Source organism: Lissotriton vulgaris, chromosome 11 (assembly GCF_964263255.1).
Source record: "Lissotriton vulgaris chromosome 11, aLisVul1.2, whole genome shotgun sequence".
Classification (NCBI taxonomy): Eukaryota; Metazoa; Chordata; class Amphibia; order Caudata; family Salamandridae; genus Lissotriton; species Lissotriton vulgaris.
In genome coordinates, this window is record NC_141699.1 from 586,712,934 (window position 1) to 586,732,802 (window position 19,869).

A 19,869-nucleotide genomic window follows, 5' to 3' on the forward strand; every position below is an offset into this window, starting at 1 on the left:
CGGATGCTTCTCTCCACGGTTGGGGAGCGCATTCAGACCATCTACAGATCCAGGGAACGTGGTCCCCGGCGGAATCCACGTATCACATAAATTTCCTGGAACTCAGAGCTGTGCATTTGACACTGAAGGTCTTTCATCCGTCCTTCCAGACGAACTCCTTGCTTGTACAGACGGACAATACGACCTCAATGTATTACCTCAACAAGCAGGGGGGCTCGAGATCGCGCACACTGTCAAAAGAAGCGCAGGCGATCTGGCACTGGCTGCTAGCCAGAGGACTGACGATAACGGCTAACCATCTGCCAGGTGTGCAGAATGCTCAGGCGGACGCACTCAGCAGACTGGTGCAAGAAAACCACGAGTGGGTTCTAAACGACGAAGTGCTAGGAAACATCTTCGACAGGTGGGGCACTCCGGACGTAGATCTGTTCGCCACCTCCGAAAACAGCAAATGCCAAGACTTCGTCTCCAGGTATTACCAACCGGGGACTCTGGGGAACGCGCTATGGATCAGCTGGTCGAACAGCTTTCTGTACGCTTTTCCACCCATTACCCTGATTCCGACGGTACTCATCAAGCTGTCTCAGTCCAGAGCACAGATGATCCTCATTGCTCCGGAGTGGTCCCGATAGTGGTGGTTCACGGACCTGCTTCACCGGTCTCTCCTACCCCACATGCGGCTGCTGTGTCGGCCGGACCTTCTCACGAAGTTCGGGGGGCAGATGGTGCACCCCAACCTCTCATTGTTGAGGTTGGCGGCATAGCTCCTGAGAGAGTGCAATATGGACACCTGAACCTTCCTGACGATTGCATGACTATACTTAAGGAGGCTAAGAGACCTTCCACTAGGAATTCCTATACCTACAAGTGGAAGAGGTTCTGCATCTGGTGCGCTTCCAAGAACTATGATCCGACAACCTGCAAGGAAGATGTCATTCTTCCATACCTTTTGCATTTGGCTCAGTTTGGCCTTAATTTTCATTCTATTAAGGTTCACCTCGCAGCATTAACTGCTTATAGGAAATGCCCTTCACAGACATCCTTCTTCCAGATCCCTGTGATTAAAGATTTTTTTGGAAGGATTGAAGAAAGTGTTTCCTCCTGTTTGGCGTCCTTTGCCATCATGGGAGCTGAATGTGGTGCTGTCCAGGTTGATGAAGGAGCCTTTTGAACCTATCCATAAGGCTTCTCTGCAGCACTTGTCATGGAAGGCGGCGTTCCTTGCGGCCATTACATCGCCCGCAGGGGGAGTGAAATTCGGGCATTGTGTTGCCAAGAACCTTATACTGTATTTCATGCTGCTAAGGTTTTGATGCGTACTCACCCTAAGTTCCTTCCTAAGGTGATTTCTGATTTCCATGTCAATCAGACTATAACTTTGCCTATGTTTTTTCAAAACCCTTCCACTCGAGCGGAGAGGTCTCTTCATTCCCTGGATGTCAGAAGAGTGTTGAAATTTTACTTGGATAAGACCAAAGACATTCGTAGGTCAGACCAATTGTTGGTCAATTATGGGTCGGTCAGGACTGGTCTTGCCACCTCGAAACAGTCCATTTCTAGATGGATTGTGTCCTGTATCCAGTTATGTTATCAGAAGGCTAATAAGACCTTAGGGGGTAAGCCTAAGGCTCATTCTACCAGAGGCAAAGCAGCTACAGCAGTTTTGCTTCGTAATGTTCCCATTGCAGAGATCTGCAGGGCTGCCACTTGGAAGTCGGTCCATACCTTTGCTAAGCATTACTGTCTGGACTCTGATGCCAGAGCAGATGCTCAGGTTGGGCAGGCTTCATTGAGAAATCTGTTTGCACAATAGAGGTGTTGTCTGTTTTTTCTCCACCGCCGGGTTGTTTTTTTTGGGATGGGCATGCCATTTATTCACTAGATTATGACTATACACAGAGATCCCCTACTACAGAAGGAGTAGTTTCTTACCTGTAACTCCAATTCTGTAGTAGAGGTATCTCTGTTATAGTCATAAGCGCCCGCCCTCCTCCCCAGTGGAGAAAATGGTATTGTAATGTATGCTACAGGCCTGGCTTTATACACCTTCAAAAACAACTGAAAGTAAAAGGACTTTGGCTGTGCATCCTGGGATAACGAGGGTCTCTGGAGAGTTCCTTAAAGGCACTGTATCCCTTTTCCAGACACATAATGGCAGCCTATGGGGGCTTGTCTGTCCAACCCTTCCTCTCTATCATTTCAAGGATTTTGGTGAAGGGGAGTTTTCTCTATGAGGGAAACTTGGTAAAAATGTGTAAAATCTGACATTGTTGGCTATCCTTTTCACTGTTTAGATGAAGGGATGGCCTTTGTAGCCTTAGAAGTGTTAAGCTGCATTATTTGTCTTGATTTTCTCTTAAGTGTCTATGCAGGACTGCAAAGAAGACATATTAAGAGATTATTTTTGGTTGCTCCATGGTCCACGTACATGGGCGGGAATATTCAGTAGATGATGATTATAACAGAGAAAACCATTCTACAGAACTGGAGTTACAGGTAAGAAACTACTCCTTCTAGCTACATGTGATCTGCCTACAGCAGCACAATAGCTCGGATCCAAAATCCATTATTAGAACTGTTTGTGGATTAAAGCAGCAGACTTTTATTTGACATGGTGCAGCACTCATTTGGCATTTGGCAGACTATTATACCCTCTTGCAAATGTGCCACAGGAACTGCTGTAAGCATCTGTGCTGAATGCGTGTCCTTGGGGCAGATGCTCTGAGTTCCTTTAGTGCTATTTAAGGGGTAGCTTGCTTACCATGGTGCTTGAAGGCTAGGTTTATGTTAATTAGGTACTCTGTGCCAAATTTAGCCTCGCTACCCATTATTCACAATGGCTCTATCAGCGGGTGTGCTGTCATGTTTTTTAGGCTGCTCTCTCAATTCAAGTCTCCCATATCCCTTTCCTTTACTGCATTTATCAATTTGAGATGGCTTAAGAGCCTCATTACCAACCTTACGTGTAGTCAAATTTAGTAACATAATATGGGCTCTTTTGATTAACACGCCCTTAGCTTCATAGGCGCGATTGCCAGTAGGGTCAGTTCAGACTAACGTCCTTGTGACATAAATTTTTTTGGGGACTTGGGTAATGCTGTGTACGCAACAAGCAATGCTGGACCCGTTTGGGGGGGGGGGGGCTGAGGGGGGTGTGTCGATGTTGCAGGGCAAAAAAAAAGGGGTACTGGGCCTTGGTGCTTGCTGTCATTTGACTCTAGTGTCCTGAGTTTTGTTCTATTGTGGATCTACTAAGTGCACCAAATACAACCTTTCCTCACTGAACTCTCAGGAAAGTGAGGACGAAAAGTCTAAAGCTTCTCAGGGAAGTAGTGTTGGGGGCAAGAGCTCATCACTCAACAGTTGAATGAGAGACACAATACACCCAATGTCCTAACCAGGACATATGTATATATTTTTTTAAGTACTTTATCTCAGCCAAACATGATACGAGACAGTTCAATGAGGCTCAGATGCAAGATTGTCAACATTGCAAACTCTACTAGGATGCCAAGTTGTAGCGACCCACCTGGTATGGTCCCTCTCCCCTTTCAAGAGGAGGTTATCATGTGTATAGATATTCTATTCTAAAGTAGTCTTAGGCATAGACTGAGTACAGATTCAGTTCCCTAGGTCTCTACCCAGTTGCAGCAGTTCAGATCAATTGCTTCTACCCCAATTAAAGGCATTGTTTTAGGCAGCGGTCACTGTTCCTGCTACAGAACTGTCTACATCAATTCATGCAAGGGCCTGTTACCTGCTCATGATGTCTCAGTCAAACATAGATGGCGGGCACTCCTCTGACTAGCCCTCTCAGTGGCATCTGTGCCAACATGGGACCGCTGCAGTGGTGTCTCGTGAGGCTAGAGCTGTAGCCAGGGAGCAGCTCTGCAGGGCTGCCAAGTGGCGCCCTCAATGGCAGGTGCACACTCAAGGCTGAGATGTGACAGGTGCTTGTTGTCTGTAGTTGCAGCCTCTAGGCTGGGTTTGTACAAGTAGTGCTTCTTTTGGCAGCTGAGAACTCTGGGCCAGGCTCGAAGTCTGGTTTGGTACCGATGGCAGCTCCTCTTTATGATTCACAGGGATGTCGGAAGCACTAACTTTGATTGTCGAAGGGGTGCTTGACCCCATGGGGTGTCTACTTGGCTTAATTTCTCTACACGTTGCATTGCGGGTTCAGCAATAGCAGACTGGGGTGAATCCTCATCACATCGGCTCAGGTTTCACTCCCAAGAGCATTCAGTAACTTCTGGGTGTTGCTCATGTCAGAAACACAGCTGGCTTCACCTCCTCTGCAGAGTCTCTTCTCCTGCAGTGCTTGGCACTCTCCTTCCTTTCTGAGGAGGCAGGCTTCCCAGTGATGTGCAGACTTTCAACTTCTCCAGCACATTTTGGAGACCTAAAGTGATGTCCCTGACAGCTGCGAGACTGGCTCTCAAGCACACACCAGACCTGGTTATACAGGAGCTCTCCAAGTACTTCCCACAGCATGCCCTTCCTTGCTCAAGAATAATTCAAACTGGAGCAAAGTATGATAGTTAGGATCCTAATTTTATACACATTTTCTAGAGAAAAAAAAAGCCAAGATACCTGTTTCACAAGCAGCCGGGCACTTATGGCAGGGGTACGTGTACAAATGTCCTTCAATGTTTCTATTTTCTTAATAATCTTCTGCTCATTTTGTCCATCTTACCCTGCCTTCCAGCTGTATCGACGCCTGTCTGAAGTCCTGGGACTAAACGATGAGACCATGGTGCTGAGCGTGTTTATAGGCAAAATGTAAGTTTTTATTATGGAAAGGAAATCTCACAATTTTATTGTTTTCCTCAGAGAGGATTTTGAATCTTTGTAAATATTGTGATGTTGGACCTACTTTTTCTCTCAACTGAACTTGCCCTTGCAGAGTATGTTAGCGAGTACTATGGTGCTGTCCTGTATCTAGTGCAGATCCTGGCAACTTCTCTGTCTGGAAGAAAATCAGCGTTAGTAGAACCAGATGTCATGTCTACCTGAAATTGTTACCTAAGTGTATGGCCAGTGACCCAAAGAATAGCCACATTGAAATGCTCTCTGCTTTAAAGATTCACAGTATTAGTAGAGCAGAAGTTTTATGGCCCACCCGTTTTCCCAGCGTAGGAAGCTGGCTCTCTATGTGATAAAAATCTGATCTACCGTGTAGAGTCCAGGAGTTCCCGTATAAGTGGACAGGGGTTTGCTTGGCAATCCCAAAGTGCTCCATTAGGGCGTAGTGTGATCGAGCAGCCTTAGGCTTAACACAGAGGAGTGCAAGGTATCTGAAAATATACATAATGGTCAATAAATAAGACACATGATTCAAAAAGGAGAGCCACACCAATTTATAAAAATAGCACATCTCTTTATATATAGTCAGGCATCAAAGAGAAAATCGTTCAGGTTAGTACGTTTTTAAATATTAATGATTTTCAGTTCGAAAAGTGGACACAGTGCAATTTTTGAGTTCTGCTATGGAAGGAAGAACAAGTTCTGCAAACAGGTATAGTACAGCGACTTATAAGACCAATCTCCAAGAGTTAAGGTTAGTGGTGGCCAAGGTCCAAGGCGGCACCAGTGGCATGAGGGCAGGCGGGTGCAGGGTACAAAACAGCGTTGGGAGCGCAATGGTTCTCCATGGTGGTCGGTCACTGCAAAAAGAGGCTTCAGGCTCTGCCTGGAAGGGTAGTCGGTCTCAACCAAAAGGGGTGCTCGGTAACGTAGGGACACCTTTGGTCCTCTTCTCCACAGCCCGTTGTTGACGAATGCAGAGGTGCTGTAGGCATCTGGTTTTCTCACCGGGAGCAGTCGCTGTAGAGGGGGCCTGTTTGCAGGGACGAAGGCAACATTGAAGGGTCCACAAGAAGCGAAACCACAATGGACTCGAGCTCTGGAGGGTGGGGGACCTTGTGGACATCGTTCGCCCACTTCAACTCAGACCACGGGTGACTGGTGCAGTGGTGGCTTCTGGTGCCGGGTTTTGGAAGTTACAGAGGCCTCAGAGTCCTTGCTTCAGAGCCTCTGCAGGATGCAGGAGAACAGGTTTGCAGTTCACAGGGGAAGTCAACAGTTGCAGGACAAGTCGATTTCGGCACAGTTTAAGACAAGGGATGCAGACAGGGTTACTTTACATTTGCAATTGAACTGTTTTACAATCAGCATTTATTACTGTAAAGTATTTCTTGCTTACCGGTGCCAGGCTTGCTTGGTTCTAGTAATAAAATAACGAAAAGAATATTTTTATGCCAAAACAGTTGGTCTGAAGTTCAGTCTTTGAGTGTGTGAATTCATTTGCTGACTGAGTGTGTACAACAAATGCTTAACACTGTCCTCTGATACTGCCTTACTGCTCGACCACACTACCACAAATAGAGAGTAAGGTTCTATCTAACTTTACCTCTGCCTACCTTTGGGGTTCCACTGGACTCTGTGCACACTTTACCTCACTTTGGTATAGTATATACAGAGCCAGCTCCCTACTGTGACCACGCAGAAAATGTAGATGTTCGAGGCATGTGGGCTGCTGAATTCATATCTGTGCATAGATCGCCGCCTAGTGTTGGGTCCGGATGATTGCACCTTGTTGTCCTGGAAGAGTCTTCGAAGTATCACGAGATAGGTGACTCCTCCCCTGGACTACAGCATCTTTTCCATCCTCAGATTGTTTTTTTTTCGCCATTGGGTTCGGATATTATTCCTCACTCCAACTTCGGAACCGAAACTAAACTTCTTTAAAAGGCCAAGAGGCCTTCGACTTCGACGGTATTGTTCTCGCTCTGTACTTCTTGACTCAACCAAACTTTCCATCTTGATCCGGTCGTCGACGCGGGCAGTTGGGCCTTTTGACCCCACGTGGGCCTGCTGTCGATGGAAAGGAGTCCGTTCAAAAGGTGCCCACGATGCCACTCCAAATTCCCGCATACTGACAAACATACAGTATGCAACAAGTGCTTGTCACCAGAGCACAACGAAGAAAATTGCCCAGCTTGTGCCCAATTCCGTTAGAAGAAAACCATCCGGATTCGACGGGCCGCTAGGCAAGAGATGCAGCGACCGGCACCAGAACCGGAGAACATCTTCGATGAGGAACACGACCTACCAGAGGCGGCGGACTCAGATCTAGAGATCGTCACCGTCGAGGACCAGTTGGACTCCGACGACGAGATCCCACCGGGGCAAATCGTGAGTACATAGCCCCAACGCCGCTTGTCCCGAAACCGAAGGCTCCGGTCGAAGCATCGCCTAAAGGCCTTAGCCGAGATCGACAAGTTCCTTCAGAAGCCCTGCCTTCCGGCTCGGCTCCGAAGCCAAAAACAAAGCCTTCCGATACCCCAGGTCCAAGTAACGTTCTCCCCAAGAAGGTCGTTGAACCCAAGGGGTTCGTCGAACCGAAGGTCGTCGAACCGAAGATTCCGTACAGCCAAAGGTCGTTGAACCGAAGAAAGGCGTTGAGCCAAAAGTCGCTGACCCGAAGAAGATGGTCGAACCAAAAAGGTCGCCCAACCCAAAAAGGTTATCGAGCCGAAGGCCGTCGAGCCGAAGAAAAGCCTCGAACCAAAGTCGGTCGTCGATCCAAAAGGAACACACGACCCAAAGAAGGCCGTCGATCCTAAAAAGAGTGGAGATCAACAAAAACACGATCACACTACAAAACCTGTCGAACCGAAAAAAGTCATCGAGTCGACAAAAGACATTGAGCCTAAGAAAGCTGTCGAGCATAAAAAGCGTATCGATCCAAAAACTCCAGTCGCTCCGAAACAGGGCGCCGACCCAAAGACAGACAGCGAGCCGAAAAAGACGGATAAACCAACAAAAGTCGTCGAACCGAAAAAGGTTACTGACCCCAAAGCAACGGTCGAGCCGAAAAGGCTCCACAACCGAAGGCCCTCGAGCCAAAAAGTCAAAAATACTTCAGTAAGCCAAAAACATTGGTGCCAAAGCCACGGACAGTGGAGGAAGAACTCTTCCATCCCAATCCGGAATCAGAGGAACAATCTAAACTGTATATAAACCCTGAGACTGGCAAAGTTAGTTTATTATCGAAAAAAAAGGCCACTGGACACAGACACTCCTTCCCCTGTTCCTCCAAAGAAAAAGGACTTCGGGACTTCTCCTTCTAGGCCCTTTACTCCTCCTCCTTTCTATCCCAATATGCCTTTTGTGCCCTACTCTCCTACACATTCTGACTATAATGATGAGGATAACATGGGGGAAGATCCTCAAGATGACTTTAATCAACCAGAGGATCCACATCCACAAGATGACACATGGGAGGATCAGAATGATCCATACGACACACAACCCATCCCCGATGCCTCCCCATACCCTACAAAGCTGTCGCCCACCGACGACACCATTGTCTTTAACCAGCTGCTAGATAGGGCAGCAAAATACCACAAGGTCGACATGCACACTGACCCAGTAGAAGAAGATTTTCTATTTGACACATTTCCTACCTCTGAGAAAAATGTCAGGACACTTCCTATGCTAAAAGGGGTACTAAAACACGCACCTGATATATTTAAAGATCCAGCCAGAGCACGTGTAATCAATCCCAGGAGTGAAAAAAATATAAAGCGGCCTCTACAGACTCTGCCTATATTAAGGGCCAGTTTCCTCTAGACTCACTGGTAGTAGCAAACGCTCGCAAAAGAGCAAACTACAGGAGATGCTCCACCTCCTGATAAGGAGTCTAACATATTGGAAGCCTCAGGCAAGTGAGTAGCCTCACAGGCCTCTAATTCATGGAGAATCGCAAACACACAGGCTCTACTAGCTCGCTACGATAGAGCACACTATGACCAGCTTGAGGGTTTAATGCAACACCTGCCAGAACCTTACAAGGCTCAGGCTAACGATCTCATTCAAGAAGGCAAGTTTATTACCAATGCCTCCATTAAATGTGCACTTGACGCAGCCGACACAGCAGCCAGATCCATTAATACCAGCGTATTACTGCGCAGACCCACATGGCTACGCATCTCTGGTTTTAAGAATGAGGTGAAATCCACCATCCTCAACCAACCAGTTAATCAAGACTTCCTGTTTGGCCCTGCAGTAGAGACCATTTTGGATAAAATGAAAAAAGATACTGAAACTGCTAAATCTATGGGCGCACTACAGTTTCAACAACACAGAGGTTCCTTTCGTCGCTCCTCCTACAGAGGCACTGCAGGAGGCAACACTTCACAAACTTCCTCTACATATAAAAGCAACGCCCAAAGTTCCTTTAACAAAGGCTCTAACAGGGGAGGTTATAGGGGAAATAACAAGGGCAGAGGACGTGGCGGTAATAACACCAGAGCCTCCACTGCCACCAAACAGTGACTTCATCACACTCCCTCCAGACCATCTAACACCAGTCGGAGGCAGAGTCAAACAATTCCTACTAGTCTGGAACGCAATTACCACAGACAGGTGGGTGAGACAAATTATCCAGTATGGTTATTGCCTGGAACTCACTTCTACTCCACCCAAACACCGTCCTATGGCCAAGGAACACATCACCCTGTTACAACAAGAGGTGAAATCCATGCTAGAAAAGGGGGCCATAGAGCCAGTCCCTATTCAACACCAAGGGACAGGAGTATACTCGCTATACTTCTTTATCCCCAAAAAGGACGGGTCCCTCAGAACAATAATGGACCTCAGACTGCTAAACCAATACATACTCTCAGAGCACTTCCACATGGTCACTCTACAACAAGTACTCCCGTTACTCCAGCAAGGCGACTACCTAGCAACATTAGACCTCAAGGACGCATATTTTCACATACCTATACATCCAGCTCACAGGAAATACCTCAGGTTCACAATAGAAGGTCAACATTTTCAGTTCAAGGTTCTCCCCTTCGGAGTAACCCCAGCCCCGAGAGTATTCACAAAATGTCTAGCGGTAGTAGCTGCACACCTCAGAAGGCAACACATCCACGTGTTTCCATACCTGGACGATTGGCTCATAAAAGCAAACTCATACACGCAGTGTGCAAGCCATACATCTCAGACACTCCAGCTGCTACACAGCCTGGGGTTTTCCATAAACTACCCAAAATCGCATCTACAACCCTCCCACATACAGCAATATATGGGAGCTACAGTAGACACCTCAGTGGCAAAGGCATACCCAAATTCAGCCAGGATAGCCAACATGCAAACTCTCATTCGAAAATTTCAGCCACAACACTCTTTGCCAGCTCGAGTGTTCATGCAGCTCGTAGGCATGATGGCCTCCTGCATATTCATTGTCCCTCATGCCCGACTTCAAATGCGTCCACTGCAAGAATGCCTAGCACGGCAGTGGAACCAAGCTCAAGGACAACTGAAGGACCTAGTGTTGGTAGACAGTCGCGCTTACAACTCTCTGCAGTGGTGGAACCCACAAAACCTTTCCAAGGGGCGAGTGTTCAAGAGCCGGTTCCAGAACTAGTACTAACAGTTGACGCATCACTGACAGGCTGGGGAGCCCACTTACTCCAATACACAGTCCAAGGGCTCTGGAGAGTAAAACAAAATAAACTGCATATCAACCACTTAGAGTTGCTAGCACTATTATTGGCACTAAAAGCATTCCAAAAATACTTGTACAACAAGGCCGTGTTGATCCGGACGGACAACATGACAGCCATGTACTACATCCAAAAACAAGGAGGTACACACTCTCCACAGCTGTCCCACTTAGCACAGAGCATATGGAGGTGGACAATTCCAAGAAACAGTTTTCTACTTGCAGAACACCAGCCAGGGAAAGACAACTAAGTAGCGGATCTGCTAAGGAGACACAGCCAACAGCTACACGAATGGGAGATTCACCCCCAAGGTCTTCAACCATTCTTCCAGAAATAGGGGCACCCAGAAATAGATCTGTTTGCCACAAACGAAAACTCAAAATGCCAGTACTTTGCCGTCAGGTTCCCACATCCGTTGTCACAGGGCAAGGCGATATGGATGAACTGGTCAGGCAGATTTGCGTACGCTTTTCCGCCAACTCCACTGATTCCGTTGGTGGCACGCAAACTACGTCAGCAGTAACTCACGATGATCCTGGTTGCTCCCATATGGGCAAGACAGCCATGGTACACAACGCTCCTGGAACTCTCAGTAGTTCCCCATCAAAAACTGCACCTCTCGCCCCATCTTTTAACTCAGAACCATGGAGAAATCCAACATCCAGATCCCAATCAGATGAACCTAGCGATCTGGCTCCTGAGGTCTTAGAATTCGGATACCTTAACTTACCTCCTGATTGCATGAACATTATCAAGGAGGCAAGAAGGCCAACTACTAGAGTATGCTATGCAGCTAAATGGAAAAGATGTGTAATCTATTGCAACAATAACCAAATCAATCCATTGGATGCTTCCATCCAACACATTATCTGTTACCTCTTGCATCTTCAAAGATGCAATTTAGCATACTCTTCTATAAGGCTACATCTTGCTGCTATTGCAGCATATCTCCAAAACAGGCAACACCTTTCCCTGTTTAGGGTACCACCAATCAAGGCTTTTATGGAGGGTCTTAAAAGGATAATCCCTCCAAAACACCCACCTTTACCAGTCTGGAACTTAAATTTGGTACTTTCTGGACTTATGGGTCCTCCCTTCGAACCACTCCATTCATGTGAATTGCAAATTCTAACATGGAAGGTGGCATTCTTGATTGCCATTACCTCCCTCGGGAGAGTAAGTGGGCGTTAAGCGCGAACAATTCAAGAACCCTCCATGCAAATACATGCAAATAGGGTAGTACTTAGGATAAACCCTAAGTTTATGCCAAAAGTTATATCCACTTTCCATATCAATCAATCAATAGAATTGCCAGTTTTCATCCAAAACCCACAAACAGTAGCAGAAAGGGCCCTACACACACTAGATGTAAGGAGAGCTCTGCTATATTACGTTGACAGGACTAAATCATTTCGAAAAGCAAAGCAACTGTTTGTTGCTTTTTCACCGCAACATAAAGGTAATCCCATCTCAAAATCAGGAATAGCCAGATGGATAGTTAAATGCATTCATATATGCTGTCAAAAAGCTAAACGCACTCTAACAGTTCCCCCAAGAGCACACTCTACGCGCAAAGTGGGGGCATCCATTGCTTTCTTAGGGAATATTCCCCTTGAAGATATATGTAGGGCAGCAACATGGTCTACCATACACACTTTCACTAAACACTATTGTGTAGACGTGCAGTCAAAGCAGCAAGCTGCTGTAGGCCAGGTTGTCCTTAAAACCCTTTTTCAGACTGCTGCAGCTGGCACAGGTGGCCACCGCTAGAGGAGACACTGCTATACAATCTATGCACAGGTATGAATTCAGCAGCCCACATGCCTCGAACGGAATATGCTACTTACCAGTATGCATCTTTTCTTGGCATGTAGGGCTGCTGACATTCATATCGCCCACCCTCCTCCCTCGTGCCTGTTGCAGCTGCAGTATTCTATCTTTCAATATTATCTTTTGCATGGCCATCTTTTACTTTGCTATTCTCCATCTCTGCCACAATGGCGAAAAACAATCTGAGGATGGAGAAGATGCCCATGCGCACTGTAGTGCGAGGAGTCGCCTATCTCGTGATACTTCGAAGACTCTTCCAGGACAACAAGGTGCAATCATCCAGACCCAACACTAGGCGGCGATCTATGCACAGATATGAATGTCAGCAGCCCTACATGCCAAGAACAGATGCATACTGGTAAGTAGCATATTCCTTCCTTCACTGTGTTAATTGCTACTGTTGCATTTCTTGTATAACGGTGTTCTTCTTTCTCTTATCATTTTGAAGAATAACCAACCTGAAGTACTGGGGCAGGTGTGAGCCAATCACCTCAAAAACACTGCAGCTGCTGAATGACCTCTCGATTGGATATCCTTTTGAAAATACTGCTCCCTGTACTGTTTCCCTTTTCAGCTTGTCCAAACAGTGAATGTACTGTTCAGCACCTTAGGAGTTTGTGCACTGAGTATGTATGTGGTGACTAACCTACATCTCTTTGGTCTCTTTTTTCTGTGGCTTTCAGCAAAGATATACCACTTAAACAAGTCTCACTAGAAACTTTTTCTGTGTTAATACGTTTCAACAAGTGTCCTAATTTTCTTTGCTACCTACCAATGGAGTTGTGACCATGATAGATGACACTTGACAAGATGTAACTGGTTTGCATTTTCTTTCTAGAGCAAGTAGTAAGCATCCTAACCTCTACTTAAAGCTTACTACTATTGCCACACATATGTAGGGATCTTTTACAGCATTATCTATAACTTGCTAAAATAATACTTTGTTATTGTAGCATGGGTTCAGTAATTTGGAGATTTCACATGGGTATCTCTAACTGCAGATGCCTTACCTTGTAACTTATTTCCAAGGTATCAGATTGGATACAGAAACTTAAGAGCTGTAGTCCTTTGTGCCATTATTTGGAGTTGTGCAGCTCTGCACCAACATTGTTACACTCCAAAAGTGATGTGCAGAGTTGCATGTAAGTGCCACCCAGGCGCACTGATGTCAGTTCCTTTCTTTCTGCACCTTCAAGTGTGCATCCAGAACTCTACTCCTCTTGTCTGCGACCAGGCTAAACATTTTTTTACCTATGTGCAAGTGATGTCCGCCAAAAAGACAGGATTTAAAGCTTGCAGGGTCTGTCGCAAACAAATGTCTGTGATTGATTCCCAAGAGGTATGCTTGTGGTCAAAGCATGACTCCAGGCCCTGTTATGACTGGGCCCAGATGAACCAAAAGGCCAAATAGGACTGTGAGGTGAAATTCTACATCACCAATCATCTGAAGATTCCCCTGTGACTGGTCAAAGTTAAAATGAAAATCCATTTTCTGCGGTAGTCCCTCTTCACGGTCCAAGTTTTTGTGTAAGTCCGAAAAGAAGCAGAAGAAATTGAAGTGGGAATTGGCCACTTCTGGCTTCTCTCGAACTCCTGAGAGAATTTCTGTGTGCCTCCGAGTCTGCACTTCTGGAGAGCCGCTTTTGGATTTGGGCCGATGCAACCAGAATTTCTGGGTTTGTTTGAGACATGGCAGCAAGTAGACCTTTTAGTAAGCCATGCTTGCATATTTGGCACATTTCTGGCTCCCTCTGGGGCCTTCGGGCCCCAAGAATGTGCAGATCCTTCCAGTAGAGTCCACTCTAGTGCGTTTGTGCTAGGCACCTTCTGTGCCTCTTGAACACGTTTTGGGTTCTGCGTCTGCTGCACTACCAGTGCCACTCCCTGCACTGGTACCTTCGATTTGATGCGGGCACTAAAAGACAAACCGTTACCAATAGTTGTCTTTGACTCCAGAACGGTTTCGTCTCGACCGAGGCCATGTTCCAAACTCACTGAAGTGCAGTCTATAGCTAATCCTTTAGACTTTGATACCTGGCCCTTCCTATGGTGAAGAGCTCATACTTAACATCAGCTCTTTTGATCTGTTTCTGACAATAACTACTACAGTGAGGGGGACGTAATCACCCCACCAGGCAATGAAAATTGGTATGCTGTATTACAGGGTGCTAATGGTCAGGACACCTCCCCAGATACTAGTGTTTTCCCCCTGATCCTACCACAGAGGAGGGTTCCCTTTTTAGGGCTTATGCCCTGAGCTGCACTGCGTAGCAGTGCTCGCAGCGCGAGCCCTTTAGTAAGTAAAAAACGGGGTTTGGAAGCTGCCCTAGGAATCGCACACGCTTGTGCCTGTGCTTTTCCTTTTGTGGGCAGCTATTGGCCTTTGCGTGCGACTTTTTATGAAAGACTGCACGCAATTTGCCAAAGGCGGGTGCATTGCTCCGCCCATGGCCTATTGGTGTCTATTACGCGCTTGGTGCGCGTAGTAGACACCAATAGGCCATGGCTGGCAGTGGCACGCGCCCGCGCATCACTCGCGGGTTTAAGCGGAAGTGAAAGCGAAGGCTTGAAATACAAAGCTCCCAAGGCAGACCCCGCGTGGCACTGACAGAAGAGACCAGCCCCTTTTACAGACTCCACCCACCACACAGGCTGCATCTGCAGTTCGCCACAACTACTTGCAAATCTCCGGGCTGTGTACGAGCTCTGCTGTCCTTCCGCTAATGCGTGCACTCCGAACCCAGCTCTCTGACTCGCGCCTGCCCCCCCACCTCTCCAGCAAAGTAAACTCTCCTTTTCTGTTATATCCCACCGCTTTTTGTGGCTCCGCTGTGCACACGTTGGCAACACAGAAACCGAATACTCACACTGCACAAATACTCAGAAAGGCACAAGCAAACACAGGCACGTAAAACACATTGCTCCAGCCCCTTTCACAGACTCCACCCACCACACAGGCTGCATCCGCAGTTCACTACAACCACACGCAGGCTGCATGCAAATCTCCCGGCTGTGTACGAGCTCTGTTGTCCTTCCGCAAATGTGTGCACCCCAAACCCAGCTCTCTGACCCTTGCCTGCCCCCACCTCTCCAGCAGAGTAAACTCTCCTTTTCTGTTATATTCCACCGCTTTTTGTGGCTCCGCTGTGCACACGTTTGCAACACGCAAACATACATAAACCGCACACCCACACTGCACAAATACTCGGAAAGGCACAAGCAAATACAGGCACATAAAACACACCGCACCAGCCCCTTTCACAGACTCCACCCACTACACAGGCTGCATCCGCAGTTCACAACCACACGCAGGCTGCATCCGCAGTTCACCACAACCACACGCAGCCCTGGACCCCTCTGCACACGGCCTCGCCCTAATCTCAAACATACTGGTGCCAACCCCGATGCCCTGTCCAGGAAATACTCATTTTCCCGTACATGCAAGAAACAGGCACAACTTCGATAAAAGCTCATACCAAGCTAAAGGAATGCCTGAATCCGAGAGGGGCTCACCTGACTCAGCAGCACAGTCTTGTTTGCAGTTGTTTGTGACTCATGTTTTCCCCTTTTTTATGTGTTTTTTGTTTGAGTGGAAGAGTAAAGATGCATTTAATTCGAAGTTCTTATTGTAGTCCTCAAAAACGTTTTCATACTGTTTGGGAGCTGCTTAGTAGAAAATAACTTTACTTTTCTTGGTGTTTAAGGAGGATGCAAATGTGTTTATTTCAAGCGTTCGGGACAGAGCACCTCTCTGTGTGAAGTGGGCCAGCCCTGGGGATGACGCGCGTGTCCTGGGTGTTAGCTGGGCCTGTCTGCGCCCCGGGAGTCTCTCAGCCCTACCTGTCAGTCTGAAAAATAAAGAAGTCTTCGTACAGCGCAGTCACTTCTCTAATTCCGTGAAATGCCACTGTATGCAAATCTCTGGGCTGTGTACGAGCTCTGCTGTCCTTCCGCTAATGTGAGCACCCCGAACCCCGCTCTCTGACCTGCACCTGCCCCACCCCCACCTCTCCAGCAGAGTAAACTCTCCTTTTCTGTTATATCCCACCGCTTTTTGTGGCTCCGCTGTGCACACGTTAACAGCACACAAACATACATAAGCCGCACACCCACACTGCACAAATACTCAGAAAGGCACAAGCAAACACAGGCACATAAAACACACCGCACAAGACACTCAAAAGCACGCAGAACATTGCACAAGACACTAATACAGAATGGTACAAGAAAAAACGCATATAAAACACGCCGCATATGACGTGCAAACACAGAAGCGCTTCAATGCAGCAGGCCCGGTTATAGCAGGGGGCCGGGTGTGCCAAACCCACCCAAAACATGACAATTGGCCCACCCAGTCAGGGCAGAAGAGGGCACGGAGAAGGCACGTGTTAAGTGATTCCTCCATGCCAAGGTCAGAACATTGTGATATATTTTTACTGACTTCACTTTCATTATCAGTCACCTATCAGTGCATTTATACCGGGTGTCTCTCCTTTTAGGAAGCCACTGAACCAGCCTGCACGCCGTCCCTCCTTCCTACTGTATCACCACCTACAAGGTTGCGCTGGTACTGCTGTGCGGGGGCAGGACTGGCTTTGATCAGCAGTGTCAAGTTTAACCAATTGATAAGGCAGAGGAACTCGTCGTACCCTAGTCTCACTTTTAACCTGTATATTCATATAGTCCCTTTATGTACTTTCCGCTTTGCATAAAATGCCCCCCTCCTTTCAATCTTTCATTCACTCTTTTCTTGTTCCTGCTCTTTTTTCTAGTTTACATCACCATCTCACTCTTTCGTGACCCCTCCTTGCTTCTCGAGTTCTTGCTTCCCGCTTCAGTGTGTCTCGTTTTTTTGTTTCACCTATTGCCGCACACCTGTTACTGTCCAGTTTCTAAAGTGACCAAGTGACACCTTGTCATTAGGGATTCCATGTTCGAGCCCCGTGTTTTCCATTTTGAAGTACCTAAAATACTTCATCACTTCTTCTCAGGGGTCTTACCAATAAGTAGTCCATTCAAAAGCAGCAAAGAAATCAACAGAGAATCGGAAATATGAAAAGGACATCTTTATTACAATTAATTGTGAGGCTACGTCGCCCAGTCACACCTAAAGCAACTGAATGAGGCAGCCTGCTGAATGGTCTCCGCACAGACCTTTTATACCATTTATCATGCCCTAGGCAAACATTCCTTATTTTACAGTGTATCATACAAATATTTTTACTACAAAGAAAAAGCAGAGTCATGATGACAGCCCACATTTCAGTTTGTCCAGTTCATGATAGATTACCCGGCAAGGCCCAGAACTTTCATCAGATATCGACGGACCCCTAATAAAAACGGGCACCTCCTCCTTGTAAAACAGGTCATAAAGAAAGGAACAGAGACAGGTGTGTGTAAGATTAGACATAGTTTGTATGTGATGAAAAGGTTTACGACGTGCACCTGGATGCTAATCTCATTCGGCCACTGGGAAAGGAACTGCCTGAACAGTTTTGGCTTGAGGCAGTGGAGTCAGCTTGCTCAGGTCACAGAGGAGTCAGCAGAGGTGTACGTGTCCTTTCAGATCAAATTTGGCTTTAGTTATTTGACTATGTAAGGGCAATCACAAAATGGATGCCTGCTCACAAAATGGAACCCGAGGGTTCAAGACGAAAACTACGATTTCAGGGTGATTTCATCACTCGAACATGAAGAAAATGCTTATGTATAGTATTTAAGCCATTTCCGGTCTACTGGTACCAAAATCGTCATGGTATGATGATATTTTCTGACACGAGTGTAGAGCTTCGGTACCATACAATAGCAGGGTCCAGAATTTTCAGTACCACAATTTCACTATCGATATTTTCAGCCATGTTAGTGACAGTGTAACAGGTTACGCTGACGTGACCCAGGGATACAAATCACATCATTTAATAGATTTATTTACGAAGTGCCAACAGGACAGGAGTGCTGTATGAATAGAAGGAGGGCAAGCAGCCCTACGATAAGCTTGGAAGTTAAGTAGTAAATAATTAATGCACAGCATGGAAAATGTTTTCCCTATGGCGTGCATTAATCTTGCAGCATTTACACCTGCTGATGGTGTGGGTCGGTTAGATGAGTGCATTGTGAGCATCTCCCCTCTTGCCATCCCCTCGCTGCTAAACGTTCAGGTGCGATGTGTGGCAGGAAGGGTTGGTTTCTGTTCAAGTTAGTCATGGTACATAATAATATGATACAATCCGGCGGAAGGATGAGCAGCTGAGACAAACTAAACGCATTTCCTGTGCAGGTTTGGGACGCTCCCCTGATGCCTTTGTTCTGTGTGTGTGACTTGGGACAGTAGAATAGGGACAAGTCTGTGTAGTAACAGATGGGGGCAGTAGTGCGAACCCCCAATGACTGCAGTCCTCATGCAGCTACCAACGTGGTGCAGTTGTCTCCTGTTCTATACCTTGAGAGATGCTGTTAACCAACGCCCGGCTAACTCCGGGGCCTTGGAGTTGAGGACCATAATGGATGCCGGTGCTGTCCAAATTAAGTAAAAGACAAATTATGCAGCACATTTTGTGGTAGTATATAATTACTGTCATTTTTAAAATGATTAACACTGTTTGGATGCAGGTTTCACCTCATTAGTACCAGTATAACATCCAGATGCAGTAATAATAAATAGAAACGTGACCAATCAACCTTTGCGAAGGTACTTCCACTGCACAACAAAACGTGTTGCTGCATATTTGGTAAATTTTGCAGATTATGCAGCAGATGGTGGCTTATATGGCAAACGCGGTAAATTACTATGTATATGCGGAAAATGTAGCAGCTGCGTATTCACATAATTCATGTGACCATTCTTATATTTGTATCTTTCACTTCTGTGTTAGTGAGAGTATGGCTCTATTTCTTTCTATTGCCCTGCATTGACAGTTCCCACCAAACCGTCAAATTATTAAAGTTTGAGCTATTGGTGTTGCATTATTTACCAATGCCAATAGCTCGAACTCTAATAATGCGAGCCCTATTGCATTGTAAATGCTTGTTTGGTATGGTCATGAGGTCGCCTGCAGAGGCCCTAGACCTGCAGCTCCCTACAATAGAGGTCAGAACTAAAGCCTGACGGAGGTCCTTCATTTTGGCCAGTCACCTACTGAGCCATTTAATAAGGCCTAAATATGTACTCTTTTGGTTAAAACACTGGGCAGTCCTAACTTCTTGTTGTCCAGTCATCACCAGCACACAATCCTAATGCCTTTACCACGACTCACCATGTCCATAAGTATAAAAATATGGAAACGTTTGGCAAGTGCATATTTTTTATCGACTCGTCTTGCTTTTCGTCTGTCATTGCAAGCTACCTCTGGGCCACTGCAGTCACTTTTTGAGATGCAATTGGTCAATGCCTGTCTGCAGTTCCTGAGGACCGGCGGGTTTCTTTAGCCCAAACCTTACAGAACATCGAGAATTCAACAAGATATGTTATGTTGAGTCTAGACACTACTGATTGCTTGGGTCGGGCAATGGGTAGAAGTGTGGT

The 19,869-nt window shown here is 46.6% G+C and overlaps 1 protein-coding gene across 9 annotated transcripts in view; it reads left to right on the top strand.

Moving 5' to 3' along the window:
• Positions 1 to 19,869, top strand: part of XPO7 (exportin 7) — a 687,768-nt gene that overhangs the window by 389,913 nt on the left and 277,986 nt on the right. For all 9 annotated transcript variants that reach the window (XM_086943668.1, XM_086943671.1, XM_086943674.1 and 6 more), the window contains 2 exons: positions 4,706 to 4,779; positions 12,796 to 12,876. In XM_086943668.1, the coding sequence (XP_086799794.1) occupies positions 4,706 to 4,779; positions 12,796 to 12,876 (155 nt within the window). The remainder of the gene's footprint in view (positions 1 to 4,705; positions 4,780 to 12,795; positions 12,877 to 19,869) is intronic.